The 27445-nt window shown below is 52.1% G+C and overlaps 4 protein-coding genes across 8 annotated transcripts in view; 2 read left to right on the top strand and 2 right to left on the bottom strand.

The window, feature by feature from the left end:
• Positions 1–345: 345 nt before the first annotated feature.
• Positions 346–1546, top strand: RAX2 (retina and anterior neural fold homeobox 2; the record flags this gene model as incomplete). Its single annotated transcript, XM_081134025.1, has 2 exons — positions 346–561; positions 1208–1546. 2 exons carry the CDS (start codon positions 346–348, stop codon positions 1544–1546), a joined length of 555 nt encoding a protein of 184 aa, XP_080990151.1.
• A 2372-nt stretch (positions 1547–3918) lies between these two features.
• Positions 3919–6062, bottom strand: MRPL54 (mitochondrial ribosomal protein L54). Of its 2 annotated transcripts, none has more exons than XM_081137516.1 (3): positions 5869–6062; positions 4921–5086; positions 3919–4327 (listed from the first exon to the last, which is right to left on the bottom strand). In XM_081137516.1, exons 1-3 carry the CDS (start codon positions 5984–5986, stop codon positions 4255–4257), a joined length of 357 nt encoding a protein of 118 aa, XP_080993642.1. In that variant the 5' UTR covers positions 5987–6062; the 3' UTR covers positions 3919–4254. The 2 variants fall into 2 exon arrangements, with proteins under 2 accessions (XP_080993642.1, XP_080993641.1); XM_081137515.1 differs by having other exon boundaries at positions 3919–4268; positions 5869–6049.
• An 849-nt stretch (positions 6063–6911) lies between these two features.
• APBA3 (amyloid beta precursor protein binding family A member 3) lies at positions 6912–13722 on the top strand. 2 transcript variants are annotated; one of them, XM_081137513.1, is made up of 11 exons: positions 6912–7027; positions 7692–8294; positions 8384–8423; positions 10899–11044; positions 11173–11259; positions 11347–11508; positions 11893–12078; positions 12155–12367; positions 13072–13191; positions 13278–13418; positions 13504–13722. In XM_081137513.1, the coding sequence occupies exons 2-11, from the start codon at positions 7764–7766 to the stop codon at positions 13573–13575; spliced, it is 1698 nt and encodes a 565-aa protein (XP_080993639.1). In that variant the 5' UTR covers positions 6912–7027; positions 7692–7763; the 3' UTR covers positions 13576–13722. The 2 variants fall into 2 exon arrangements, with proteins under 2 accessions (XP_080993639.1, XP_080993640.1); XM_081137514.1 differs by lacking the exon at positions 11893–12078 and having other exon boundaries at positions 6923–7027.
• A 90-nt stretch (positions 13723–13812) lies between these two features.
• The window catches only part of TJP3 (tight junction protein 3), a 30050-nt gene continuing 16417 nt past the window's right edge, over positions 13813–27445 (bottom strand). For all 3 annotated transcript variants that reach the window (XM_081134722.1, XM_081134721.1, XM_081134723.1), the window contains 15 exons: positions 26893–27052; positions 26539–26647; positions 23864–23922; positions 23553–23619; positions 23165–23321; positions 22576–22684; positions 22227–22464; positions 21417–21628; positions 18379–18474; positions 17017–17087; positions 16391–16601; positions 16208–16308; positions 15540–15821; positions 14453–14499; positions 13813–14044 (listed from right to left, as the gene is read on the bottom strand). In XM_081134722.1, the coding sequence (XP_080990848.1) occupies positions 13942–14044; positions 14453–14499; positions 15540–15821; positions 16208–16308; positions 16391–16601; positions 17017–17087; positions 18379–18474; positions 21417–21628; positions 22227–22464; positions 22576–22684; positions 23165–23321; positions 23553–23619; positions 23864–23922; positions 26539–26647; positions 26893–27052 (2022 nt within the window). In that variant the 3' untranslated portion in view covers positions 13813–13941. The remainder of the gene's footprint in view (positions 14045–14452; positions 14500–15539; positions 15822–16207; positions 16309–16390; positions 16602–17016; positions 17088–18378; positions 18475–21416; positions 21629–22226; positions 22465–22575; positions 22685–23164; positions 23322–23552; positions 23620–23863; positions 23923–26538; positions 26648–26892; positions 27053–27445) is intronic.

The following is a 27445-nucleotide window of genomic DNA, read 5'->3' as shown; positions in this document are numbered from 1 at the left end:
CCTAGACACAGAGGGAGACAAACAGAAAGACATGCGGAGAGAAAGGAAGTCAGGGAGAGCTCCAGAGGGGAAAGAGAAAATAGAGATTGGGGGACAGAGACACACGGAAAAAGAATCAGAAGGAAGCACAGACAGAAATAGAAAATGAGATAATTTGAGATCGACAGAGAGATTGGGGGAGGCAGAATGAATTTAGGATACTGTGAGAGAAAAGCCCCTTCACATCTTACCCCAGACCCAGCAGGTACTGGGGGCTCCCCTGCCCTCCCCAGTTGGCAGTCCCTCCTGCTGTCTCACCACCGTCTGTCCTGCTGCTGTACCACCAGGTGGAGGTGAGGAAGAGCCATGTTCCTGAGCCCTGGTGAGGGGCCTGTGGCTGAGGGGGGAGGGGCGGCACCCTGCGAGGAGGCCCCCAAGAAGAAGCACCGGAGGAACCGCACCACTTTCACCACGTACCAGCTGCACCAGCTGGAGCGGGCGTTCGAGGCCTCCCACTACCCGGACATTTACAGCCGCGAGGAGCTGGCAGCCAAAGTGCACCTACCGGAGGTGCGGGTGCAGGTGAGGGTACCCTCAGTGACCCAGGGAGGGAGCCTATGCCAGATAGGGACCCTCCCAGTGCATGGGCAGAAAAGAAACTGGGAACGCAGCCTGGAGGAAGGGATTTGGGACTGGGGCTGTGACATCTGAGTAGGAGTTTGCCAGCTAGAAAGGAGAAAGGGTGTTTCTCTAGTCATCCAAACAGCATGCGCAAGGATGTGCAGGGGTTAAGTCAGAGGTGTTTCCATTGAGCTGGGTAAGAGAGAGGTGGAAGAGGCAGAAAACGAAGCAGAGGAAGAGCTTGTGGAAAGCCTCAAAAGCCAAGCTGAGCAGCTTGCACTTCATGATAGAAGGCAAGGAAAGACCAGGGAGGAGGCCTAGGATCCTGAGGGGCCTGGTCAAAGAGAATGGTGAAGAGGAATTAGATTCAGAAAAGACTTAAGAGGTGATGTGATGGGGGCCATGAGGCAGGGCTTCTTCTCTCAAGACAGCCTTGAAGCAGAATAACAAAACGTGTTGGTACCACAGTAGGTGGGCAGTCAGGTTAGACAGCAGGCAGAACCCTGCAAGGCTGGGAGGCCCAGGGAGAGATGCCCTGAGGTGGGGAAGAGCCGGCTGGCCCCTCCCCACTGGCCCTGGGCTGGAAGCACCCTCTTACTGCTTCCAGGTGTGGTTCCAGAACCGTCGGGCCAAGTGGCGGCGCCAGGAGCGTCTGGAGTCCAGCTCTGGAGCTGTGGCAGCCTCGAGGCTCCCTGAGGCCCCAGCACTACCATTTGCCCACCCTCCAACCATTCCACTGCCCCTGGAGCCCTGGCTGGGCCCCGGGCCACAGGCCAGGCCAGGCCTCACTCACCTCCTGGGCCCGGCCCCGGGGCTGCAGGCATCCTTTGGGCCTCATGCCTTTGGTTCAGCCTTCATGGAAGGCTTCACCCTGGAGGAGGCATCTATTCGGCTTCTGGCCAAGGAGCATGCACAGGCTCTGGACAAGGCCTGGCCACCAGCTTGAGCCTGGTGTCCACCCAGTCCTCCCTCTTCAGCCTGTCCCTGCCATACCCCCCTGGGGGTGACAGATCTAGGCCAAGGTAACGGAGCAGTCCAACCAGCAGGCCAGGCTATCAATGAGGAAAGAGACTGCCCCACCCCACCCCACCCCTGCCTATGGCCACCCATGCCAGGTGGCCCCACCTCACCCAGTCTTGGGAAGGAGGTGGCCATAGGACTCCCAGGCTAGGGGGGCAGGGTCCTGGGTGGTCTTGAAAGTCTCTGCTCTTCCTGGGGCCTTACTGCCCCCATCTATCAAATGGATTCAGAGGCTCTGGGACTGTAAGGCTATCATCGGGATCCACCAGGACCTTAATTCTTAGAGTCAATGAGTAAATCCCTGCTAATCTTTCACCAGCAGAGCCACCCAGCTCTTGGGCCTCTTTCTCCAAGAAATAACAGAGCAGCTCATGTCCAGCTGCTTCCTTTCATGGTGTGCTCCTGGCCAGAGCCCATCACATGAGGATCAGCCCCATTTTACAGGGAGGTAACTGAGGCTCAGAGATGGGAAGCCAGTTTCCCGAGGCCATAAAGCCAGTAGGGATGGGGCTGTTTTTTACACTCATTGCCTAACTCTGTTGCCCCAGGCACCACTGGGTCCCTGCTGGCTTTGGAAGCAGTTGGACCCAGGCCTGGGCTAATGGGAGACTAGGCTGACGATAGGTGAATATTACCTGTCCTTGCTCCATGTTTCAAAGTGTGGCTCATGTCCCCACTGACCAGAGACCCTGTCACATCTCCCAGCCCAGCAAGGGTGGGACGGGGCACTGGTGGCAAGGCCAGCATTTGTTCTGTCCAACCCAATTCATCCATCCATCCATCCATCCATCCATCCATCCAGTAAAACCAATAGGGACACAACATTGAACAAAAAAGATAAAAATCCCTGCCCTAATGGAGCTGTTACTCCAGTTGGAGAGAGAAGATGCAGAATTAAAAAATAAACAAAACATAAAACACCAGCTGGTGGTAAATGCTAGGGAGAATAACACTGGGAAGGGCAATCAGGAGTGAGTGGCAAGTGTTGCAGTTTAATATGGTGCTGAGGAAGGCCTCGTAGAGGCGACCTCAGAGCACAGTCCTGGAGGAGGCGAAGGAGGGAGCCAAGGGGACACCTGGGGGAGAGCGACTCAGGCAATAGGCATAGCAGGTACAAAGGCACTGGGGCAGGACCCAGCCAGGGGTGTTGGAAGAGCAGCAAGGAGCCCTTGTGCCACATGGAGCAATAAGTGTGTGTGTGTGGGGGGGGAGAGGTGAGGGCAGGGAGGCAATGGAGGCAGGTCAGGCAGGGACTGTGGTAGTTACAACTTTGGTTTTTACCCTGAGAGAGTAAGTCATGGGAGGGTTGGGATGGGCCACCTGGGGGGTCAGGTTTTCAATAATCCCCTCAGCAGTCTTCCTAAGCTGATAAAGGCTCTCATTTTCCTGGGACCAGGCAGAGTTAGCTGTGGGGACCCCACCCTGCCCAGCCAGCTTGTGGACCCAGGGACCTGAAGGGTGGTGCCAACCTCCCACCCCCACCCTTGAAGGATGCCAATTGGAAAGGCTGAGGCCATAGCAGGGAAGGTGGGACCTTACAGGACTGCTTAATGAGTTCTGGTCCCCAGCCTCCTCCAATCTGGTGGACACTGGTCTCGTCCCTGGTTCCCTATCTTTGAGACCCCTCCTTCACAGCCAGGCAGAGCAGGAGTTAGGACCGCCAAGAGCTGAGGTTCTCACTGGGGCTGTGGATCATGTTCATGGTACCCCATGTACACTCCAGGGTGCATTTTCTGGTGAGAGCTGGGCACTAGTGGGGGTGGACAGGATGGTTGGTAGGGCTATGTCCCTGGGTTCAAATGAGTGGTCGATGTAACCTTGGCAGGAAGAAAAGGGAAGCTCCTTCCATCCAGCTTGGCTTGATGAACTGGGTAGGAGGGTGTTAGCCAGGAGCCCTGGAGCCACCTTGGAGAACTACTACTGGGGGTCAAATGGACCCAGAGACAGAGGGAGCCACATAGCTGAATACTGAGGCATCTGGATCCAGCCTTGCCTGGACATTTCAGTTCCTAAAGCTCTCAAGTTCTGTTCTGCTTCTCAAGGCTTGAGTCAGGTTTGAATCCCTTGGGACCAAGAGATGTTTTGCTAGAAAAACCTCCCACTTGAGGGGTTGAGGCCTCTTGAGAAGTGCTAGGAATTCCAGGAATCAGGGCAAGAAGCCCAGTGAGGCCGGGAGGTGAAGATGGACCTACAGAAACCCAGCCAATAGCCAGGAACCACTGCATCTGAGGAGGTACTAACCTCCCTGCCACCTGCCCCACTTCCCAATGGCCCGACATCAGACAACACCCAGTAGCATCTAGGACCTGCAAATGACAACCCCAAGAGGTCTTTATTGGTCCCCAGGACCCTGATCCAGGTTCACTGTGGAGGCCACACAGAACGCAGGTAAGAAAAAGTCTGTTTTCTCCAGGAAAATAAAGTTTTTCATGGGGCAGAATGGGGGAGGTGTTGTTGTTCCCCTCTGGAGTCCTTGCAAGGTCCTTGGGTCAGGGTGCTCCTGTCCCCTCCCCCACTAAAACTTTTGGTTCTTGCTCAGCCGGTTGTGTCGCCAGATGTTGTGTTTCCGCAGCAGCCGCCAGTACTCCCGGGTCTCAGGGTCGAGCTCCTCCAGCTTCTTGGGGGGCCCCACATTCATCTGGAACAGCCTGACGAGGTGTGAGCAGGAATCAGGGCTGCCCAGCAGCCCTCCACAATTCCCAGGCACCTTGGGCAGAGGCAACACAGAGGCACTGGCAGGACTGGGTCTGGGGGGCTGTGTGATCTCAGGGTGGTCCCTCACTTTCCCTGAGCCAGGTTTCTGGCTGTGGAACAGGGGGCACCTCCATTCCAATAGTGCTGATGTCTGAGGTGGGCACACACCAAGCCTTCTCCTGCCTCCTACCACTGTCCATGCTGTGTGCCTGTAATGCCTCCTCTCCCACTCAACCTTTCTGCACCTTCTCCAGCTTTAAGGATCAGCAAATGTCAATGGCTTCCATGTCCTGCTAATGCTCTCAGGGCAAAGAGCAAAAATCCAAATCCCTGCAGCGCCCAGGACCTGCCAGGACTGGGCTCCATGACCTCCCTGCCCTATCTACCCCTACTCTCCACCTCCTTCCATAAAAACCAGGTATAGTCCTGCTCCAGGGACTTTGTACACTGGCTGTTCCCTCTGCAGTTGACCCTCCTTCCACCCACTCAGGTCTTCACTCATGCATTGCCTCCCCAGGAAGTCCTCCCAGAAACCTGTATTTGATCAGCCAGGCACCTCCTCACCTGGTCACTGGTTTTCCCTACTCTCCAGCCTGGCCCACTCACCACTCGGGGTACTCAGCATCCGGCTTCAGGAGCACATCCTGGCCCTCTTTGTAGATGTTAACACCCATGGCATGCGTGGTGAGCCGGACAGGGTCTGTGCACACCTCTGGGTCCTTCAGGGCATCACTGACCACACCGCTTTTGCCGCCTTTGCTCCCCTTAATGACTGGGGGTGGGTAGGGACGAGTTGGTTCAGCCTGGTTCAGCCCAGTTCAGCCCAGCCCCACCCTCCAGAGGCCAGCATTCCTTTCCTGCCCGGTCTCTCAGAGTGGCCCTAGGCCAGAGTGGCCCCAGGCCCTGGCTGGCCCCGTCTACTGCACTCAAATGGTTTTAAGTTGGCCGTGGATGCTGCAGTAAATAACAATGATGCTCAGAATGACCAAGTCACTCCTTTTCTACTTTGGTTCTTCCTGTTTATCTCACGGAGAAAGTGCTGCTATGTCTCTTTAAGACCTAACATGTATTTGCCAATTCTTTCAACAAAAAGGATCAGGCAAGGCCGTATCCAGCTAAAATTCAAATAACCTTGTTTTGGTTTTGCTAAAGTGGCTAATACTTGAGCCCCACTGCATCCTCGAATTTCTGGTGCTGACATGACCAAGGTCACACAGTGATGTAGGGGGGAAAATGGATTGCTACGCAGGTTCCGGACCTCCTCCCACCCCCCCTCAACCAAAGAAAACATCTCCACGCCTGCGCAGTGAAACGCTTTTGCTCCACCAAACCCACACCCTAGTTACTGGCAGCTCAGCATTTGGCTGGCGCCTGCGCACTGAGTCCAATTGCGCCCTACGGTCCTCAAACTGCGCCTGCGCGTAAAGCCTAGCGGTGTGCCTCTTCACGCTTCTGCCTTAATTCTAAGAACTACCTTCCCAACCAGCGCCTGCGCACTACAAGCTACCCAATGTCCTCACTGTTCCCATTTTGGTCCTTCTTAACCCCGCTCACCCGGTTTCTTGGCATAATTCCGTACAAGGAGTCTTCCAGGAGCGGAGAGGTCCACGAGATCCCGAGCACGCCGGCCGACCCAGGTTCGGGTAGCCCCGAATAAACGTCTGGCCGCCATGACGTACGCCGGCTGCCTCCACGTACACGTTTTCGGAGACGTCAGAGGCCAAAGGGTTCCTGAGAGAGAGGCTCCTAGAGACTTCTGGGAAATGTAGTTTTTCAGCCTTAGGCATACATTCATGTGACAAACTTTATAGATGTATCAGTTACTGTATGAGGCGACTTCAAAAGGATGTTGCATTGACTTTTTGCCCTTCTTCAGTTGCTTATTTACGTTAAAGATCACACCTTATACATTCCTGATTCTATTCAATGTGCAAATACTCAAAGCCTAAAAGTCATTAGAAACTGACACTTGGACTCATATTCCTGTCCTATTGTTAAATCCTTAAACCGGCTTGATTTTGTTTAATCCTCATAATTACGAGATATTATCCCTCCTATTATTATTATTATTATTACCAATTTATAACCGAGGAAACCGAAAAAAAGGAAAGAGAGAGAGGGAGGGAGGAGAGGAAGGAAGGGAGGGAGCGAGGGAGGGAAGGAAGGAAGGATCAAAGGAAGGAGAGGGAGGGAGGGAAGAAAATTGAGGAAACCGAGGCTCCTGGAAGAAACCTTAGGCCAAGAAGCGTCATTCAGCCTCCCTACTGAGCTAAACCGGAAGTCCTTATGCAGTTGGGTCCCCGCGCTGCTTCCGTTGTCCAGGAGTCGGGAAAAACCATCTATCATTCTCCTTTAGTATTTTCCAGTCCCGTATCTTCCCATCTGCCATCCCTTGGAATAATAACCACAAACGTATGGGACCGGCAGTGATTACTGACCCCATTTTGCAGTTAAGGAAACATACGCAAAGGCCAGCCCCGACGCCCACTGCGTAAATGGAGACCCGGGATTAGAACTTGCAATTCGGACACCTGGAGCCCCTACGCGGCGAGGCTGGCCGGGAGAACTACGTTTCCCAGCAGGCTCCGCAAGGGTGCGCATGCCCAATAGGTCGGGAGCGCTGAGCGGATAGATCTGCCGGCGCCCTAGCCAGGAAAGGTGGCCGACGCGGCTGGGAACACCCTGCTGGCCCGGGATGTGGGACTTCTGCGGGGTGAGGCAACCTGGGTTTGGGAACTGAGTGTCCCGGAGCGGCAGAGCGGGCTCTGGGGCTGGCGCCTGCGGCCACGGGTCTGGAGTCTTGAATCTTGGGTCTGCTTAAGGATTGGCGTTTCAGCTCGTAGCTTTAGGCTCGAGTTGTGTCTGCAGACCGGATTTGAGGTCCGGGTCTGAGTCTGGGGTCCGTCTTGAGCCTGGCATTGGAGGTTTTGAGAGTAGGGTTGGCTTTCTGGTGTTTGGGCCTCTAGTATTAAGTCTGAGGTCCTGGATCTAAAGTCTTGGGCTGGGGTCTTGAGTCCGGGGTCTGAAGGACCTACCCCTGTTGGGTCTGTATAGTCAGGGTGTATCTCCAGCTTGGGTACCACGTCGCAGGAGAGAAAGCCTTGGAAGAGTAAGGGCTGGGGTTAACAGGGTCCACGGTAGGGAGAAGTCTGGGGTGACAGGTCAAGGGAATTCCCCTGGGTTTGGAGCCTGGGATGCCACACTGCCGTAAAACTCATTCTGTGCCTCAGTTTCCTCATTAGTAAAATAAGGATTATAGCAGACCCTTCATTGCAGGATATGGTGGGATTAAATTATGTGTTTTGTATAAACAGCCCCCAGCTAACGCCTGGCACCAAGTTGGTATCCAGGAAATCTCATCTTTGAATCTCTTTCAGATGCTGGCCTGAGCCTGGGTCCAGGCCTTGAACTCCTGGCAACTCCTCCAGCCCCCTCCAGGGCCTCCAGCCATGGACTTGGAGGAGCCCAGAGACACACTTGTGCCCTCTCAGGATCTTACTCCTGACTGCCAGTGGAACCCAGTGCCAGGAGGCCCATGCAGCCTGAGTCAGATGGAACTTGATGGGCCAAATATTCAGGATCTAGTGCAGCAGTTTGAGGCTCTGCCAGGTGATCTTGTGGGCCTGGCCCCAGATAGACTCCCCTGCCCCCTGCACATTGCCACTGGTCACGGCCTGGCCCCCCAGGACGTGGCTGTTGCCCACGGGCTCTTGTCTGCTGAGGCTGGCAGGGATGACCTGCTGAGTCTTTTGCACCTTGAGGCGTGCCCTCCTTCCCAGTCTTGTCCCAAGGAGCCTCCAGACCCTGCTCCTCGCCTGTTGCAGCCCCCTGAGGACCCAGATGGGGATACTGGCTCCCCGGAATGGGCAGAGGGAGCCTCTGCTGAACAGCATGGCAGCAAGAGTTCAAGCAGCTCCCCAGAACCCTGGCTGGAGACGGTCCCTCTGATTGCTCCTGAAGAGCGGCCTGCCAGTGCCCAGGTAGTGCTTGCCCCAACCCCCAGACCTTCTCTGCTGCCAGGAGCCAAGCCAGGGGGACTCAGTCCTGCCCCTCTTCTATCTTCTTCTAGAGCCCCGAGACTGCAGCTTCATATCCTGCCCTCCAGGAGGGTGAGTGTCCCACCCACCCTGGCCCCAGGAACCTAAGGGTTTCAGAACAGCCTGAATCAGGCTCCCAAAATCTAACTCAGAGTTTTCCAGTAAGGAGTTGCTTCTGTAGAGGCTCTGAGAATGGTTTTAGGTCGATTCCTAATGGCCCGAGAGAAGAGAGACAGCCTTGGGAATGTTCTAGAATGAGTAGAAGACAGTAAGGCAGGCTTGAGTATTTGTGACACTCTGTTCTAGAGCAGGGGTTGGCAAATTACCATCTATGGACCAACTCTGGCCCACCACCTGTTCTGGTATGTCTTGTGTTCTACGATGGCTTTTGTATCTGTAAATGGTTGGGGAAAAACAAAAGAAGAGTAATATTTCTTGACACATGAAAATAATATGCAATTCAAATTTCAGTGTCCACCATAGACAATATGTAAATGAACAGATATGTTGGTGTCCCAATAAAATAATTTTACAATTATTTTACTTTTCGTTCATATTAGTGCTTAAAAATCCATTGTGCATTTTATACTTACAGCACATCTCAATCCAGACCAGCCACATTTCAGGTGCATAATGCCCACATGTGCCTGGTGGCTGCCATATTGTGGACAGTACAGTTCTGGAACCCCAGAGCAGAGTTGTCTATTGTTCCAGAATGCTTAGATGGTGAAGGACAACAGGCAGAGATATCTGTGGTTTAAATTCACAGACAGGAGCTTGGTTTACTTCACTTGGGTCTGTACCTGTGGTTTTAAACCAAAAAAGCAAGAGCTATTGGTTAGAACATTCTAGAACTGCTGGGAGAGCTGTCTGTCTTTATGTTGCTCAGGGGATTCTAGAGCCATTGGGGGCAAAGCTTTATGTGGTTCTGGGCTGGTTTGAGGGAATTTTAGAACCATGCCCAGAGTTGTTTGCTTCTGGATGTTCAAGTGATCCTCAGATCATTGTGGGTACATCTGCAGCCATGAATTACTAAGGGGATCCTAGGACCATAGGAAGAGCTACCCGATGCTATGATGATTAAGAAATTCTGGAATCGGCCCGCCAGCGTGGCTCAGTGGTTGAGTGTCGACCTATGAACCAGGAGGTCATGGTTCAGTTCCTGGTCAGGGCACATGCCCAGGTTTCAGGCTCAGTCCCCCAGCAGGGGATGTGCAGGAGGCAGCCAATCAATGACTCTCATCATTGATGTTTCTATCTATCCATCTTTCCTTTCCTCTCTCTGAAATCAGTAAAAACATATTAAAAAGAAATTCTGAAATCACCCTAGCCAGTTTTGCCCAGTGGTTAGAGCGTCGGCCCATGGACTGAAGGATCCTGGGTTTGATTCCAGCCAAGGGCACGTTCCTTGGTTGCAGGCTAAATCCCTGGCCCCTACTCCGGGTCCTTGTGAGAGGCAGCCAATCGATGTGTCTCTCTCACATCGATGTTTCCCCCCACTTCCACTCTTTCTGAAAAGCACTGGGGGGAAAATATCCTTGGGTGAGGATTAAAAAGAGGAAAAAAAAGAAAAAAGAAATTCTGGAATAATGGAGTGGAAAAGTCTGATTCCGAAGTGATGTAGGTTTCTAGAACCCCTGACAGAATTCAGTGGTTTGAAACCTGTCAGGGAGTTCTAGCAACAAATCAGAGCTATCTGGGGTTGTAGATAGCATGAGCATTTTAGATATGTGGAGAGTTGCCTGTCCTCAAGTGGACAGTTCTATGACCGTGGAGTAGAGTTGTCTACAGTCCTGGGCGAATAGGGGAGAATTCTAGAACAATGGGCAGAGCTAATTGCCTCTAGATTGATTCATGGGGAATCTCAGAACATTGAGTGGAATTGACTACAGTTCTATAGTGTTGCAGGTTTTAGAAATGAGAATGGGACCATTTGGTTTTGGCCTAATCATGGAATTCTAGAAACACAGGGTAGAGGTTTCTGTTAGCACTTGTGCTGTTTTTTGATTGAACTGTGCTTCTGGACTCACAAAAGCCCCTAGAACTAGGTCCTCTGTCTGGGATTCTTTGAGTCATGGACAGAGTTATCTCTAGAGTGCCAGACCACGCCTAGCTGGCGTGGCTCAGTGTTTGAGTGTCAACCTATGAACTGGGTGGTCAAGGTTCGATTCCCAGTCAGGACACATGCCTGGGTTGTGGGCTTGGTCCCCAGGGGTGGCGTGCAGGAGGCAGCCAATCAATGACTCTCTATTCATTGATATTTCTCTCTCTCCCTCTCCCTTCCTCTCTCTGAAATAAAAAAAAAGAAAAACATAGAGTGCTGGACCACACAGATTTTCGAGGGCCAAGCTGCTGGGCTGTGTCTCCAAATGGTGGGATAGTCCTGGGAAAATGGGCAGGCCCATGTGAGTCAGCAGTACCAAGTCATGAGAGGGTAGGGCTCTCTGTGCTTCCAGACTATTCAGACAGCCAAAACCCAAATCCACGGAGGTGGACAAACCTGGCCAGGGCTCTTGGGGGCTGACCTGCCTCTTCTGTTGCCCTCAGTATCAGGTCCCTGTGACCATGAAGACCTCTGCGATGGTGTCATATTCGGGGCCAAATACCTGGGCTCCACCCAGCTGGTGTCCGAGAGGAACCCACCCCCCAGCACTCGAATGGCACAGGCCCAGGAGGCCATGGACCGCGTCAAGGTGAAGCCAGGGGCTGGCAGGCGGGTTGGTATGCAGGCAGGCTACAGACTAAGTCCTCCAAGTACCGGGAGTCTGCTGGGGCAGAGGCTGGGTTTTTGGGTTCCTCCACCTCCCACCCCACCCCACAGGCCCCTGATGGGGAGACCCAGCCCATGACAGAGGTGGACCTCTTCATCTCCACCAAGAGGATCAAGGTTCTGATGGCTGACTCCCAGGTACAGGGCTCAGGCCTGATCTCTGGGGTATGGGAGGCTCCACTGAGGCCTCTGCAACCTGCCCAGACCTGATCTCCCCACCTGCAGGAGGCCATGATGGACCACGCCCTGCAGACCATCTCCTACATTGCCGACATTGGCAGTGTGCTGGTGATCATGGCCCGCCGGCGGCTGGCCCGACGGCCAGCACCCCAGGCCCCTGGCCACCGGCTCTACAAGATGATCTGCCATGTTTTCCACTCAGATGATGTGAGCAGCTGGGTTCCAGGTGTCCTGTGGGACAGGGGGACATGGACCAGCCCCTACCCTCCTCTAAAGCCCACCTGTCACCCCACTGCCCTCCTTTGATTTTCAGTGCTGGCAGCTGTTTCCATCCCTCTAGTAGATCCCACATATTCCAGTTTTTTCCATGAGACTGAGACTGCTGCCAAATTCCTGAAATCTTCCCTGCCCCAAGCCTGTCTCCTGATTTCCCAAGACAGCAGCTACTTCCCCAAATCTATGCAGGCTGTCTCTTGGAAATCTTGTCCTGGGTGGGGTGGGAGGGCTGGGCTCTTAGGATGTCAGAGGATTTGGGGGACCAGAAGGAGGAGGGTGGGACACCCCCAGGGAGATGCTGCCCATTCTCCACAGGCCCAGCTCATTGCTCAGGCTATCGGCCAGGCCTTTGCTGTGGCCTACAGTCAGTTTCTACGGGAAAGTGGCATTAACCCCAGCCAGGTGGGTGCCCATACAAGTCAGGGGGCCACAGGCTCCAGCTCTGGCTACCTCCACAACGGGGACCTCGACCACTTCTCCAACAGCGAGAACTGCAGGGAGGTAAGTGAGTGGGTGGGCCATCCCCCACCAGCCCCTGACCAAGAGGCCCTTATGTCCCACCTATGTCCTCTCCTAGGTGGTCATTGAGAAGCGCCGGGGTGAGGGCTTGGGTGTGGCCCTGGTGGAGTCGGGCTGGGGCTCCTTGCTGCCCACGGCCGTCATTGCCAACCTGCTGCATGGGGGCCCCGCTGAGCGTTCAGGGGCCCTCAGCATCGGGGACCGCCTTACTGCCATCAACGGGACCAGTCTGGTGGGGCTGCCCCTGGCCACTGTCCAAGCTGCCATACGCGTGAGTCCTAGGGTGGCAGGGGCCAGAGGAGCTGGCCTGAGGACCCCCAGGTGGTAGGCCCACCTCCCCATGTAGCTGGGAAGGAGTACAGAGGTACCTTCTCTGGACAGGTCTCTGGGGCCCAGCCCAGAAGGGACATGGTAGAATCCTACCAGCTCCTGTATGCTTAGGAAAACAGGCTGGGAGAGGGGAAGTCACCCGTCTAGGGTGACCTCACTGGTGCAGGAGCAGGATTGGAGTGCAGGTGGCTAGTTGCAATGCTATAAGCTTTTGCTGTCTGCCTCAAGGCAGCAAGTGTGTTCTTGAGTCTTGACCCTTGTTGCGCAAATAGGGAAAGTGAGGCCCAGGGATGAGGAGGGACCTGGCCAGGTCAGAAGACTAGGTCTGATACAGTCCATACAGCATGATACTAAGTGCTTGTAACCCTGACCGGTAGACACTGTTAGAAGCTTGCTTTTGACCATGAGGACACTGAGGCCCAGGGAGTCAGGAGGCAAGAGGTACACAGCTCTGATCCCGAGGCCATTCAACTCCCATCTGTGTTCTTAACTGCTTCTTGAGGGGTCTTCTAGAATCTAGAGCCTTGATTCCAAATCTCCATTTTCTGGGTGGATAAACTGAGGCCCAGGGGAGGCTGCAGCTTGCCAAGAGGTCCTGCAGCCCCCTGGAGGCCCCACTAGGCCAACAGCCCCTGTCCTGCACAGGAGTTAAAGTCGCAGACGTTGGTGACACTCAGCATCATCCACTGCCCGCCGGTCACCACAGCCATCATCTACCGGCCCCATGCCCGCGAGCAACTGGGCTTCTGCGTGGAGGACGGCATTGTGAGGCCCCAGCCCAGGACAGTGTTGGGGGTGGGCAGCCCCAAGCATGGTCCCCTGAGCAGCGCAGCCCCTTCCTGTCCCATCAGATCTGCAGTCTCCTCCGTGGTGGCATCGCTGAGCGCGGGGGCGTTCGTGTAGGACACCGAATCATCGAGATCAATGGGCACAGTGTAGTGGCCACACCACATGCCCGTGTCATTGAGCTGCTCACCGAGGCCCACACTGAGGTGAGTGGGCAGTGGGTGGGACTGGGGGTGCCCTCCCACCAGCCCAGGCCCACCCCAAGCCCCTGCCTCCTCTCCCATTCCCCAGGTCCACATCAAGACCATGCCAGCCACCACCTATCGCCTGCTCACAGGCCAGGAGCAGCCTGTATACTTGTGACCAGCAACTACCCCCACCACTGTGCCTTAGCCCCACTGGCCCTGGAACTCCTGTCAGTGGCACCTCCTTGGCTAGCTGGGGTCACTGAGGATTCTTGGCTCTATATTATTTTCTGATGTAAAAAAATTAAAAGCTTATCAAATGGGTAAGGTCTCGGATCAGGATGTGTGGGGTTAAGAGAGGAAAGATAGGACTTAACTCTGGCACCCATGTCCTTCCTGGAAGCCACTAGAAGCCGGTGTTGTGAAAATATTTATTATAAAGACCACGTGGAAGGAGGCAGGGTTTGAGGTTCTGTATGGAAAACCGAGTCTGAACTTCAGGGAGGAAAAGGGCGGGTGGGCCAGCTGGCCACCTGGGAGAGGGTCATAGGTCAGTAGCTGGGCCCCAGTCATAGCCATCTTCATCAGAGGACTCCACATGTCGGGCTTGTGTAAACTTCTTCCTGACAGCCTCCCGCGCATATGTCCTGGGGATCAGGAAATAGAGTAGAGGCTGCATATGGGGAGGATGTGTACTTACCTACCATTAACTGAGGCTGACTCTATACTAGGCACACTGCGTGTGGGCAGAGATGAGCAAGACTGGGCATTTGGGGGTTGGGCTTATTAATGAGCTCCTTCACAGCCTTCAAAGCCCTAGCTCCAATGTTCCCTCCTTCAGGAAGCCTTCCCAGTCTTCCCAGAAAGAGGATTCCTACTCCTATGGCTCTGACTACATGAGGCTTAGGGTGGCTCTGTCTGGCTCTATCTTGCCTACCAGAAGAGGAGCGCCCAAAGGCATAGCCTGGTTCTAGCTCTCTTCTTCAACCCCATCCAAACCCTGAGTGCCAGGGAAAGGGTTGAGGGGCCCCAATCTGGAGTATAGCAGCTCTTACCGTATGCTGTCCTGTCGCCACTGACCCTGTGGGTGGTGGCTGTCCACCTTGGAGAGAGAGAAAGCAGGTTAACCCTTCCCCCGAAAGTGTAGTAAATTGGGGTGAGTAACCACCGCCATCCCACTTCCCCACCTTTGCCCAGGCAATGCTACCCATAGGCTTTCTCCTTGCCCCCACAAGTCTCCAACTCATCCCCAATTTTATTTATTTTTAAATTTTTTAAAATATATTTTTTATTGATTTTTCAGAGAGAGGAAGAGAGAGAGAGATAGAAACATCAATGATGAGAGTCACTGATTGTCTGCCTCCTGCACACCCCTACCGGGGATTGAGCCTGCAACCCAGGCACGTGCCCTGACCAGGAATTGAACCGCGATCTCCTGGATCATAGGTCAATACTCAACTGCTGAGCCATGCCAACCAGGCTATCCCCAATTTTAAATGAGAAAATAGGGACAGGGGAAGGCCTTGGCTATCTCCTAGCCTGTTAGCAAAGGGGAAATTGGGTTTCCCATCTGTAAAATTCCTCAGAGGACTACTGCCAGGAGTTCATAAATGAGTTCATATATGTGAAGTGCCTAGGAGAGTGCCTGCCCCATAAGTAGGCTGCCATGGGCAGTTGAGGAGGTTGGGTACTGCACAACCCCAGGGAGCACCACTCCAACCAGAGACATCATAGATTTGTACATTTTTACATTTACCTGGAAGGGGTCTGGAGGAAGGGGTGTCTGTATCAAATTCATAGGCACTACAGGTGCTGAGGCAGCCTCACATAGAGTAAGAACCAAGTAAATATTTATTGTTAAATATCCAACTATAAGCCAGGACTTGGTCTGAGTTTAAATATCCACCCTGTGATGTCAAGACTTTTAGCATCTACCCTGCATCCCAGATACGGAAACTTTGTGCACAGAGGTTAAAATATTTGCTATAAGTGATTCAGTGGTACATAAGTCTAGGTCTGGGTCCTAGATATTGATCTGATCAGAGACGTTTCTGTTTGTTGACATCCTGGCAGAAAATAGGGCCCCCATGTGTCTGCCCCATCCCCAGACCCTTGCCAGCGCCACCCTCATACCCTGCTCACCTGGGCCCCTTGGTAACCTGAGGATCTCCTGTGATCCCGCAGGCTCTGGTGTTTTTCTACTAGCACAGGCTCCGAGGACCGGGTCAGGGCTGGTGCAGGGGGCCCCTCATCCACGTCTGTGTGGGGCCCACCCTCACCGTCCGTGTAGCCCTCGCCATCCGTGTAGCCCTCGCCATCTGTCTCGTAGTCACTGTTGACCCGGCTGTCACAGCTCAGATCCGCAGAGCTGTCAGCCAGGCCACGGTGAGGGAGGTCCAGGTTGTCCTCCAGGGAGCCATCTAGCTGTGGGGTGGGTGTGGCCTGGCTGAGTCAAAACCCCCAGCCCAGGCCCTCCTGGATCTCAGACCACACCCCAAATGAGGACACCCCCTTCAAACTCCAGTCCCAAACCAGGCAAGACCCTTGACCCTCAAGTTGAGGCTTAACCCTTGACCCCAGGGTGAGTTTTGATCATTGACCCCTTGCCTGTCTCAAGTCTGAGCCCCCAAATCTGAGTTCAGCTCCAACCCCTAAATCCATCTCCAGTCCCCAAGTTGAGTCTCCCAATCTCATCTCACCTTAGGTACCAGATCCACCCTGATCTCAGGTCAAATCTTGTCCTTGGCCATGCCCCTGAGCCTTGACCTACCCCTAAACCCAGAGAGAGGCTCCAAACCCTAGCCAGGTACCTGGTCCTCAGCTGTCCAGATGGGCCGCATCTGCTGCTCTTGGATAATGGCCTTGAGCTCCTGGTACCAGCTGTCGCTTGTGCCATGCAGGGGAATGGTGGCTACGGGGAGGGGGCATCAGTGAGGGCTGAGAGACTCAAGCCAGACCCATGGCCTACCTCAGGACTCCCACTCCCGCCCTACCTGTGAAGAGGTGATCGCTGTACTTCGACAGCTTCTGGGCTTGAGCATAGAGACGACGGGTGCTGCGGCGGGAGGCGGGGGCCAACCACTGGCGCATAGCCTTGAGTGCCTTGCGGCTCTCCGGAGCACAGAAGACCACAATGGGGTAGTACTGCACGTAGTTGAGGCGCTCAACTGCTGAGGGTGTCACATCTAAGAGCGCGTGTTTGTCCTGGGCAGGGCCCATGTGGGGGCAGTGGGGAAGGCGGCGAGGGGAGAGAGAAACACACCCAGAAACAAGCCGAAAGAGACAGGGGAAGAATCAGAGGGAGATTAAGAGTCAGGTCAGAGTGGACCCCAGCCTCACACATCCACAGGCCAGCATGTTGGAGGCGGGGGTTAGCGATAACCCAGGCCACAGGGTCTGAGCCCCAGAGCCCCAGTTTGAGTCTCTCTGCCTTTTCCCAGGGCTTGCTTGCTGTTGTGACTCTGGGCAGGCTCTGTCCCCTTGAAGCCCCCACATCACAAAGCCTCTGAAGGGGGCTCCATGGGAGACCACACTTGCAGGGTGTTGGGAGAGAACAGATTGGATGCCCAGGCCTGTTTCCCCATCCATGAAATGGGACCCACAGAAGAGCCCTGCTTACTTTCTCTGCAATCACCCGCACGGTGTCCAGTTTGATGATCTTAGATGGGCTGTCAATCCTCAACACGCTCTCTGTGGAAGGGAGACGCAACCGTCAGCTTCAGGTGGATAGTCCCCTAGCCCCTCAAATTCATGTCTACCTGTTCCCTGCTCAAGAACCCACCATGGCTCCCCATTGCCATTGAGAGGAATCCTAACAGCAGCCACAGCTCCAGTTGGACTTGTGCCCGATGCTGCTGATGTGTCCTCTCCTGTCCTCAGCCCTCATCTGAGGAGGGGTGGCTGTTACTGACCCATCTAGCAGATGGGGAAACAGCCTCAGGGACATAAGGTCACCAGCTCAGAGTCATGGAGCCAATGATTGCCAGAGCCAAGAGCCTGATACAGAGTCTGTGCTCCAGACACCTGCTGTCCCAGGCTTGGTCCCAACTCTAGGCCTTTGCTAGGCTGTGACTCAAAAGAAGCTCCTCTTAAGTGTACAGCACAGTGGCATTAAGCACATTTGCATTGTTGTGCAGCCATCGCCTCCATCAGAATTTTCTCATCTTCCCAAACTGAAACTCTTTCCCCATAAAACACCATCCCTCTCCCCCAGTCTGTGGCACCCACCATCTACTTTCTGTCTCTATGGGTCTGATTTCTGTAGGGACCTATGAGTGGAATCACATAGTATTTGTCCTGAGTCTGACTTATTTCACTGAACATAATGTCTTCAAGGTTCAGCTATGTTGTAGCATGGGTCAAAATTTTCTTCCTTTTTAAGGCTGAATAATATTCCATTGTCCGAATGGACAACCTTGTGTCTATCCACTCATCAGTCCATGGACACTTGGGTTGTTTCCACCTCTTGGCCATTGTGAATAACGCTGCTGTGAACCTCAATGTTCAAGTTGCAGCTTTCAGTTCTTTTCATGTGTCATAAAAATTTTAACTTCTTTTCAATCATTTAAAATATGTAAATACCATTCTTAGTTAGCAGGCTGTATAAAAATAGCTAGTGGGCCAGATTTGGCCTGGAAGGTGTAATTTGTTGATTCCAATTCTAGCTTATTTCTGTAGTTAATTTTTGGTCTTCTTGGGGGACCTCATGTATTTTGTTTGATGCTGTGTCCATAGCTCAATAAACAGATCTGTTGAACAAAGGAAGGAACAGCTGGCACATTGGCTCAATTGGCATTGGCTGTTTGGTGAACTGTGTTAAGGATGTCTGGCGTGGGCATTAGAAGGGATGCTGGTGGTTCATGTTCTCTTACACCCAAACAGCATCATTAGCAGCCCTTCTCAAGCTGCCTCAGCCCCAGGGGCTGGGAATGGGTTATGAAATGATCCATCAACAGGGTTACCAATGAACATGGCATCTCACCTGCGATTTCAAACTGGTCAGGCATCTCAGCAGTCAACTTCTGCATAGCAATGTCTGCCACGGGTCCCAGGATCACCACTGGGCGCTTGAAATTGGCTGAGGGGCCGAGAAACAGTGACAAGAATCAGGATCCCATTTGTGGCAAAGACTGCTAGGTTCTTACATGACCATTCTCTACCTCCCCTATATAGTAGTATCATATCTAGCTAGGCCCATGGTTGGTCAGCTAATGACTACATCTCCCAGCCTCCCTTGCAGTTAGAGGTGGCCATGTGACTAAGTGCTGGCCAATAGGGTACAAGCAGAATTAATGTGTGCAATTTTGGGTTGTATCCTTCAAGGAAAGGGGTGAGCCCTCCCCGTCCTCTTTCCCCTTCTTGCTGGCTGGAATGTGGGTATGGGTGCATCATCTTGGACCACACAGGCAGAAAAATAAGACAAGGAGCCTGGATCCCTGAAACTGAAGCAGCCAGACCACATTCAACTCCTTACATTGGGACTGTTACTTGAAAGTTTTTTTAATGCAGCTGTCACTTGGGGTCTCTGCTATAGCAGTCTAACCTAGCTAACTCAGTGGTCAGCAAAACTACAACTTGAGAGCCATATTTGGCTCACTGCTTGTTTTTAAAGTTTTATTGGTATACAGTCATGTCCATTTATTTATGTACTGTCTCTGGCTGCCTTCCTGCAGAGTAGAATAGTTTTGAAAGAAACCACCTGGCCCACAAACTCTAAAATAGTTACTGTCCGGTCCTTTGCAGGAAGAACTTGCTGACCTCTGGACTAACTGATAGACACTTTCACCAATGAGGAAACAAGTGCAGAAGACATCTTGGCGGAAGGAAAGTGAGTAGCTGGCCTTCTCTTTGCACCTTCTCTTTTTCTCTTCTTCCAGGTCTCTCTCTCTCTCTTAAAAGCTCAATGCATTCATATTTCTAAACTTTCATTGGCTGGGGAAAGAAATTAAGTACATGGCCTTTGATTTTATTATTTTTTTTTTTTAAATCCTCACCTGAGGATATTTTTTCCATTGCTTTTCAGAGTGGAAGGGAGGGAGGGAGGGGAAGAGAGAGGGAGAGAGAGAGAGAAACATGGGTATGAGAGAGACACATCGACTATTGGCTGCCTCCTGCATGTACCCTGACTTGGGGTGGGGAGCAAACCCACAACCCAGGTACATGCCTTTGACTGGGAATCGAACCCTGACCCTTCGGTGCAGGGGCCGACACTCTAACCACTTAGCCACACCAGCCAGGGCCATGGTCTTTGATTTTTAAGTCTTTTTTTGTCTGGATATTGATACGGTAGCTGAAGAGCAGCTCAGCCCTTTCTCATCCTGGGTGAATAGCTCTTCCCATCCTGCAGTATTTTTTTCTAAAGGCCTCTGCACCTGGTTTTAATCTCTTCTCCCCTGATACTGAACAAGAGCTTAATATTTTCCCTTCCCTTCCTGAAGTCTGGATAAGGCTCTTCCCCTACCCCCTTCTCAGGTAGGGAAAGGCTCTATGTGCTGGTTTTGTGCCAGTGTATTTTTTTAAATTGTGGTAAAATATAGATAACGTGAATTTACTTTTTTAATCTGTACATTGTAAAGGGTATAATTCAGTGACATTTAGTACATTCACAATGTTGGGAGACCTCCTGTGAGTAGAATCACATAGCATTTATCCTGTGCCTGACTTATTTCACTGAGCATAATGTCCTCAAGGTTCGTCTGTATCGTAGCATGGGTCAGAATTTTCTTCCTTTTTTTTTGTGCCGAAACGCAGGAGAATTTAGTTCCATTTTAAGGCTGAATAATATTCCATTGTCTGCATGGACCACCTTGTATCTATCTACTCATTGGTCCATGGACACTTGGGTTGTTTCCACCTTTTGGCCATTGTGAATAATGCTGCTGTGAACCTTAATGTTCAAGTTGCAGCCTTCAGTTCTTTTCATGTGTCACAAAAAAATTTAACTTCTTTTCAACCATTTAAAATATGTAAATACCATTCTTAGTTAGCAGGCTGTATAAAAATAGCTAGTGGGCCAGATTTGGCTTGGGAGATGTAATTTGTTGACTCCAATTCTAGCTTATTTCTGTAGTTGTTAATTTTTGGTCTCCTTGGGGGACCTTATGTATTTTGTTTGAGGCAACCACCACTGCCATCTAGTTCCAGAACATTCTCATCTCCCCCAAAAGAAACCCCATTTCCATGAGCAATCACTCCCCATTCCTCTCCCCTACTTTCTGTCTCTGTGGATCTGCCTGTTCTGAACATTTCACATAAATGGAATCATACACTATGAGGCCTTTGTGTCTGACTTCTCTCACTGAGTATCATGTTTTCAAGGTGCATTCATGTTGTAGCTTCAGTGCTTCCCTCCTTTTCATGACTGAGTAATATTCCAGTGTGTGGAGGACCCACTGTGTTTATCCATTCACCAGCTGGTGGACATTTGAGTTGTTTCCATCTTTTGGCTATTATGAATTATTCTGCTGTGGACGTGTGTGGACATGTTTTGGCCTGAAAACCTGTTCACAGTAGGCATGTATTTTTAGGGCGTTCTTTACCTCAAACTGACAACCTTAAAATGGCAGCACCCACTATATGAATAACCCTCTCTCGCTGTGCTGTTTTGTGTGGCAGCCCCTGGCCACATGTGGCTGTTGAACATTTGAAACAGGGCTCAAAACACACCAGATCTCGAAGACTTAGTACAAAAAAAAAAGGATTGTGAAATAGCTCATTATAATTTGTATGTGGATTATCTCTTAAAATAATATTTTGGATAGAGCACGTTAAAAATAAATTATTAAAATTATTTTCAACCATTTCTTTTTATAGATTTTATATGTGGCTCACATATTTCTGTTGGATAGAGGAATTAGTTTTTAAGGACTGAAGCCCTTCTTGTCCCCTCTGTGCCCTAAAATAACCAAAAGTGGGTATTTTTGGTGGAAGGACAGAGGTAAACATGTGGCTTCTGAAAGCTACACTAGAACATCCTAACTTTTTTTTGAGGTTCTGCGGCCCCCTCGACCTGGGTCCCACCTTCTCGAAGCACCACACGTTCATATGGTGGGTAGTGACCCTGCCTGGTCAGATCCGACAGGTCCTCACGGCTCCGATGGGAGGTCTTCTTGGCTCCCCGACGAAAACCCCGTAGTCGCCAGAACTCGGCCCGCCCACCAGAGCCAGCCGAGGCGCCGGGCCCAGGCCCCACAGCCCGCTGGGCGGCTTCCAGACTGGCCAGCTGCTCCGCCCTGGGGACATGGGAGGTTAATCAGCACTGGGATCAGCACAGTAACTGCCCCAGAGATGACCCCATCCCAGTCTCGGTGCCGTGTACATGTCACCTCATGTGGTAAAGGGACTCTGCAGATGGGATTAAGTTAAGGGCCCTGAGGTTGGGATGATTCTAGATTTCCTGGGGGGTCCAGGGTCATCACAGGGTCCTCATAAGAGGCAGGCAGGAGGGTCACAGATGGAAGAGGCTGTGCTGCTGGCCGTGAGGATGGAGGGAGGGCTATGAGCCAGGGATGCGGCGCCTCTAGAAGCTGGAAGAAGCCAGAAATGATTCTCCTCTGGAGCCTCCAGAAGGACCAGCCCTGCCCACACCTGGATTGTAGCCCCTAAAAACATTCATTTTGGACTTTGGACCTCAAGAATGTGTGTGGATTGAAGCCACTACATTTGCAATGATTTGTTACAGCAGCCCCAGAAAACCCATATGAGCTCGACTGTGCCACCCTGAGCCATCTGCCTGTCTCCTCAGGTGGATCACCAACATCACTAAGAAGAAACCTATGGGGAAATGGAGGCTGAGCGGAGCAGCCCGACTGGGTGGGGAGTGGGCCCTACCTCCTCTGGTTGGGAATGATGCCGCGCTCCTGCTCCCGGAGGTCACGGCCCATGCGCACCACCAGCCAGTGGCCTCCGCGGGTGTGGCTCTGCCCAGGGCCCGGGTACAGCGTGTCTAGCACGTGGAAGACGTCACCACGGGTGAAGCCCAGGCCATAGGGTGGGCTGGGCTCCAGCTCAAAGTGCGTGCGGATGTAGAAGGAGTCGCCCACACGGGATTGCACCATCTTCCGGAAGACTGTGTGGACAGGGGGAGGCTCTGAGTCAGTGGGGTTGCTGCCTTGACCTGACCCTTCCCAGGGAGTGGGCCTCACTGCTGGGCCACGCACAGCCCCCCGCCCCCACTCACTGTCCTGCTTCCGCTGTGTCACCAGCTCTACCTCTTCACCCAGTGGCAGCCCCAGCAGGATCTGCACAGCCTCCTCCCGAGTCAGGTTCTGGAAGGGCATATCATTCACCTGCCAGGAAAATGGGGGGAGGGGACGGATGAAGCTCTGGGCACGAGATCCCAGCTCTCCCTCTGGACAAAGCTCACCCCCAACTGCTACCAGGGAGCCCCAGTGACTGGGGACAGCTGATGGAGGCATCGCCTTGTGGCAGCATGGGCATCAGAGTCACAGGGAAGTCTTGACCCAGAACCCAGGGCACAGGAACTGCAATCAGTAAACGATAGCCGAGGCATGGTGGGTTCTCATCATCAAGGCATGGGAATGGGGGTCACAGTGGTGACAAGATCGTGACACAGATGGAATTTTGTGACACTCCAAAGAGACAATGATATATAGACACAGTAGGTCACAGACACCAGCCTTCAGGGTCATGACAACAATATACGGACATGGACAGCGGGTCACCTCTCAGCAGCCCCGGGGGAGGACACAGGCTGTAACAGACTCAGGAGTATCACCCAGCATGCCAACACGCCCACCACCGGCCACCTGCAGAATCTGATCTCCCTCCTGGATGCCCTGTTCCTCAGCCGGGCTGCCCTCCTGCACCCCCGACACGAAGATGCCCACATCATTGCCTCCAGCTAGCCGCAGCCCCATGCTGGTGCCCTTGAAGAAGCGGACCACCCGGGAGTCAGGGCTGTACCTGCAGGGGAGGCAGAGGTAGATCTGTCCAGAGTGGGCAGAGGGGGATACTCTGGGCATCGTTGGGAGAGCCCTACCCCCTCTGGGCCTCAGTTTCCCAAATAGCTGCACAGGAACTGTGGTGGTCCCACTAACACACTGGTGTAGGAAGGCGGGAATATGATGACCCTGGGGAAGGTACCCCAGGGATGTGGGAGTTTCAGGTTGGTGGGCTCATTCCTGGGGCACATACCCATGGTCCTCCATGCTCTGACTGCTGGGCACCCTGTAGATGTCATAGCTGCTTTGCCTGGGGGTGTCTGAAAGGGAGCAGCTTGTCTATTTCCCAAGCACTCTGCCCAGTCCAGCCACCAAACCTTTGCTATAGGGTGTCCGTACCCCATGGAGTGTCATCACCCAGTCCTCAGTCCTTCCCAGGGAACTGTCTCTGACCTCTTAGGCCCATGCCAACCTCTCCCACTCTGCCTGGCATAGCCTCACTGGCTGGGATTAAAACAATCAGAGGAGGGGTGCTCAGTCACCACCCACCAACCCTCCCTTTACCTGGGTCCAAGATGGTTTTGGAATCCACGGAACTTTCCCGCCGAAGCTGGGGACTTTCCCTGGGGGGGGGGGGGGCGGGAGATTTGGGGTGAGGTGGGGGTCAATGTCAGGGGGTGATTTTTAGAATTTTCATTTATCTGAACTCAGATTCAAATCTTGTTTCTGCCATTCTATAGCCATGTGATAGCAAGCTGATTGCTCTCCCTCTCTGAGCCTCAGTTTTCTTCTCTGAGCCCTGCGGATGGCCAAGTTGAGTGAAGTCTTTCAGTGAGGACTGGGTCAAGATGAAATGCTCCTGAGACAAATAGTCATTTTATTGTTTTAATATTAGTGAAAAGTTCTAGAGGTTGCTATGGACTAAATGTTTGTGTCCCCTGCAAATTCATATGCTGAAGCCCTATCCCCCAGTGGGATTGTGTTAGGAGGTGGGGCCTTTGGAAGGTGACTAAGTTTAGATGAGGTTATGAGGGTGGGGTCCCTATGCTGGGATTAGTGTCCTTATAAAAGACACCAGAAATCACTCTCTCCACCAGGTGAGGACACAGCAAAAAGGCAGCCATCTGCAGGCCAGAAAGAGGCCCTCACTAGAATCTGACCCTGCTACACCCTGATCATGGACTCCCAGGCTCCAGAACTGTGAGAAATAATTGTCTGTAGTGTCAGCCCCCCAGTCTCTGGTATTCTGTTATAGCAGCTGGAGCTAAGAGTTAAACCACATGAAGAAAAGAAAGTCCCCTGCAACACCAGCCCGCTGTGAGCAGGGATGAGTTACTTATCACACCTTTCAGATACTTTCAAATGAACATATGTGGGGAAATATATACTTGAAAGAAAATCTAGATCAGTCCATATATTAGCATTTCCAATGTTCATCCTGTGACACTCCAGTGCTGAAATTAGAAAATATTATACTCCCCACCCCATACCTGGAACAGATTAGTAGAATATAAAGTCTGTATCAGAGAAACTTGTCAAGCTACCTGGACCCATTTGTCCAGAGATCCTTCTGTGTGCAAGTGGGATGCCCAGTAAGATCACACAAAAGTCCCCCCAAACTCTGTGTCATTCTACCATGTAGTTCATTCACCCCACATGATGCCATGTGTATTTTGCTGGGCCTTTGAAATATAATCTCCAAGACATCAGTTTTCATGGCTGTCTAGTATTCCTGAGCAAGGATATATTATAATCATAGTAAACAGTGGAAAAGATACCCACACAGTGAACATTCACTATGGGGTAAGTACACACATGCATCATCTCCTTTTGTCATTGTTAATTAGCACCCTAAAGAGGCAACAGTGGGGTAAGAGTTGGGGCCTTGGAGTGGGCCTTCCTCTGGCCTCCAAGATGGTCCCCAGAGACCCCCACCTCATGGTAGTTACAGCCTGCTGTAGTGCCCCTTCCACACTGAACCAAGGTTGGCCTGTGTGACCAACAGAATACAGTGGGAGTGAAGGTGTGAAATATCTGAGATTAGGTTCACCTTCGCTCTCTTAGATCATTCACTTTAGGGAAACATAAGGACAGGCCCACCTGGTGAGGATCTGAGTCCTCCTGCCAACAGCCATGGGAGTGAGTTTGGAAGTGGATCATCCAAAAGCCTAGAGCCCTAGACACATCTCAACTGTGACCTCATGAGATTACAAATCAGAACCACTCAGCTAAGCTACCCCCCAATTCCCAACTCTCACAAATGATGGGAGATAATATTTACTGTTGTTTCAAGCTGCCAGGTTTGGGGGTAATTTACATAGTCATAGATAACAGATACAATCTCCTACATCTCAGGGTGCTGAAAGCTTAAGTGAGGTTCCCATTATCTAAATAAACCCCAAGTATTGAGTATTTATGTTCTTTAGGCATTAAATTGTGTCCCTTCAAAATTCATCTGTTGAAGTCCTAATCCCCAATATTCCCAGAATGTGATGGTATTTGGAAATAAAATTGTTGTAGATATAATTAGTAAAGAAGAGGTAGGGTAGGCCGCTAACCCAATATGACTGGTGCCCTTATAAAACAGGAAAATTTGAACACAGAGACCGACACACACAGAGAGGGAAGACAGCGTGAAGACACTCAGGGAGGAGCAGCTGTGTAGAAGCCAAGGAATGCCAGAGGCCTGGAAGAGAGGCTTGGAACAGATTCTCCCCTGGAGCCGTTAGAAGCAGCATAGCCCTGCCAACATTCCTGGTTTGGGACTTCCGGCCTCCAGAACTGAGACAATGAATTTCTATTGTCCTCAGCTACCCAGTTTGTGGCACTTTGTTACAGCAGCCACAGGAGACTAATAAAAGGTAATTCCAATTTTTCCCTTTTATAAACATCATCATAATAAACCTGCATCCTCCAGTCCCTGCATACATCCATGGCTATTTTGCCCCCAAGAGAAATCCCTAAAAGGGCCTTGCTGGGTCAAAGGGCTTATGCCTTTTGAAGTCTTCTAGGATGCATTATGAAATCTGGTAACTTCTGCTTTAAGTCAATCCCTGTCTGGTTCTCCTAGTACCCAAGAACCAAAAGCCACATACTGTGGGCAAGAAAGACTATATGTGGATATGGAAGCCTCTTCCAGGCAGGCCACCAGGACTACACCCTCAAGGCTACCCCCAGTTGGAAAAGATATGCCCATGTTCCCCTCCTGCTCAACTATTCTGGCCAATGGGGGTACGTACATGGGGGAGTTGGTTCGGTTGGCATCAGGACTCCGCTGTCTGTGCTGGGGTGGTGGTGGGACATAGGATGGTGGTGCCTGAGACAGTTCTGAGCCGAGGTCTGAGATGTCTGTGGGGGAAAGGGCATCCCATCAGCCACAGTCATGCCTTCCAGACTGGATCCATTTCACAGAGGGGAATATCAAGGCCCCTCTAAGCAAAGGGACCTCAGCCAGGTAACTCCAGCGCTGACTTGCTGTGTGGTTTTGAACAAGTTTCTGTCCCTCTCTGAGTCTCTCAGGGCAGCCTCACTGACTCCTTTGCCCTTCCCTTCATTCAACCCCTTCCCCCAGGGCCTCCCTTCTAGCCCCTCACCCTCCAAGAGGGAGCTGTCACTGTCACTGACAGCCGGCGGGATGTTCACCAAAAACTGCCCTCGGTCCCTGAGCACCAGTAGAGTCAGTTTCCCTTCTGACTTCTCAATTAGTCGCCGTGTGTCACTCAGAGACAGATTCTCACTGGACACCCCATTGACCTAAAAGGAACCAGGAAGGAAGAGAGAATGTGAGTTAATGAGAGGAGAATACTAGAAACAGATAGCTTGGTGGGGGACTAGAAACATGCTATCACCAGGGGTTACTAAAAACAGGCAATTACAGAGGAAATTATAGAATTGGATTCCTGCTGTGAGAGGAGTCTACGCCAAGAACTAACTTCCGTAAGAATTCTAGAAACAGCCCGGCCAGTGTGGCTCAGTGATTGAGCGTCAACCCATGAACCAGGAGATCATGGTTTGATTCCCGGTCAGGGCACATTCCGGGGTTTCAGGCTCCACCCCCAGTCGGAGGCGTGCAGGAGGCAGCCGATCAATGACTCTCATCATTGATGTTTCTGTCTCTCTCTCCCTCTCCCTTCCTCTCTCTGAAAT

Source organism: Miniopterus schreibersii (assembly GCF_964146895.1).
Source record: "Miniopterus schreibersii genome assembly, chromosome: 4".
Taxonomy (NCBI): domain Eukaryota; kingdom Metazoa; phylum Chordata; class Mammalia; order Chiroptera; family Miniopteridae; genus Miniopterus; species Miniopterus schreibersii.
The sequence above is the reverse complement of the archived record's forward strand: the minus strand, read 5'-3'. Positions and strand labels throughout refer to the sequence as shown.

Bases quoted from the DNA above. Each gene is read 5' to 3' on its own strand.
- APBA3 (XM_081137513.1), top strand. From the start codon at position 7,764: ATGGACTTGGAGGAGCCCAGAGACACACTTGTGCCCTCTCAGGATCTT. The intron at 8,424-10,898 runs GTGAGTGTCCCA...TGTTGCCCTCAG, and splicing joins ATATCCTGCCCTCCAGGAGG to TATCAGGTCCCTGTGACCAT. The intron at 11,260-11,346 runs GTACAGGGCTCA...CCCCACCTGCAG, and splicing joins TTCTGATGGCTGACTCCCAG to GAGGCCATGATGGACCACGC.
- MRPL54 (XM_081137515.1), bottom strand. From the start codon at position 5,986: ATGGCGGCCAGACGTTTATTCGGGGCTACCCGAACCTGGGTCGGCCGG. The intron at 5,087-5,868 runs GTGAGCGGGGTT...ACCCACCCCCAG, and splicing joins GAATTATGCCAAGAAACCGG to TCATTAAGGGGAGCAAAGGC. The intron at 4,269-4,920 runs GTGAGTGGGCCA...ACACCTCGTCAG, and splicing joins GATGCTGAGTACCCCGAGTG to GCTGTTCCAGATGAATGTGG.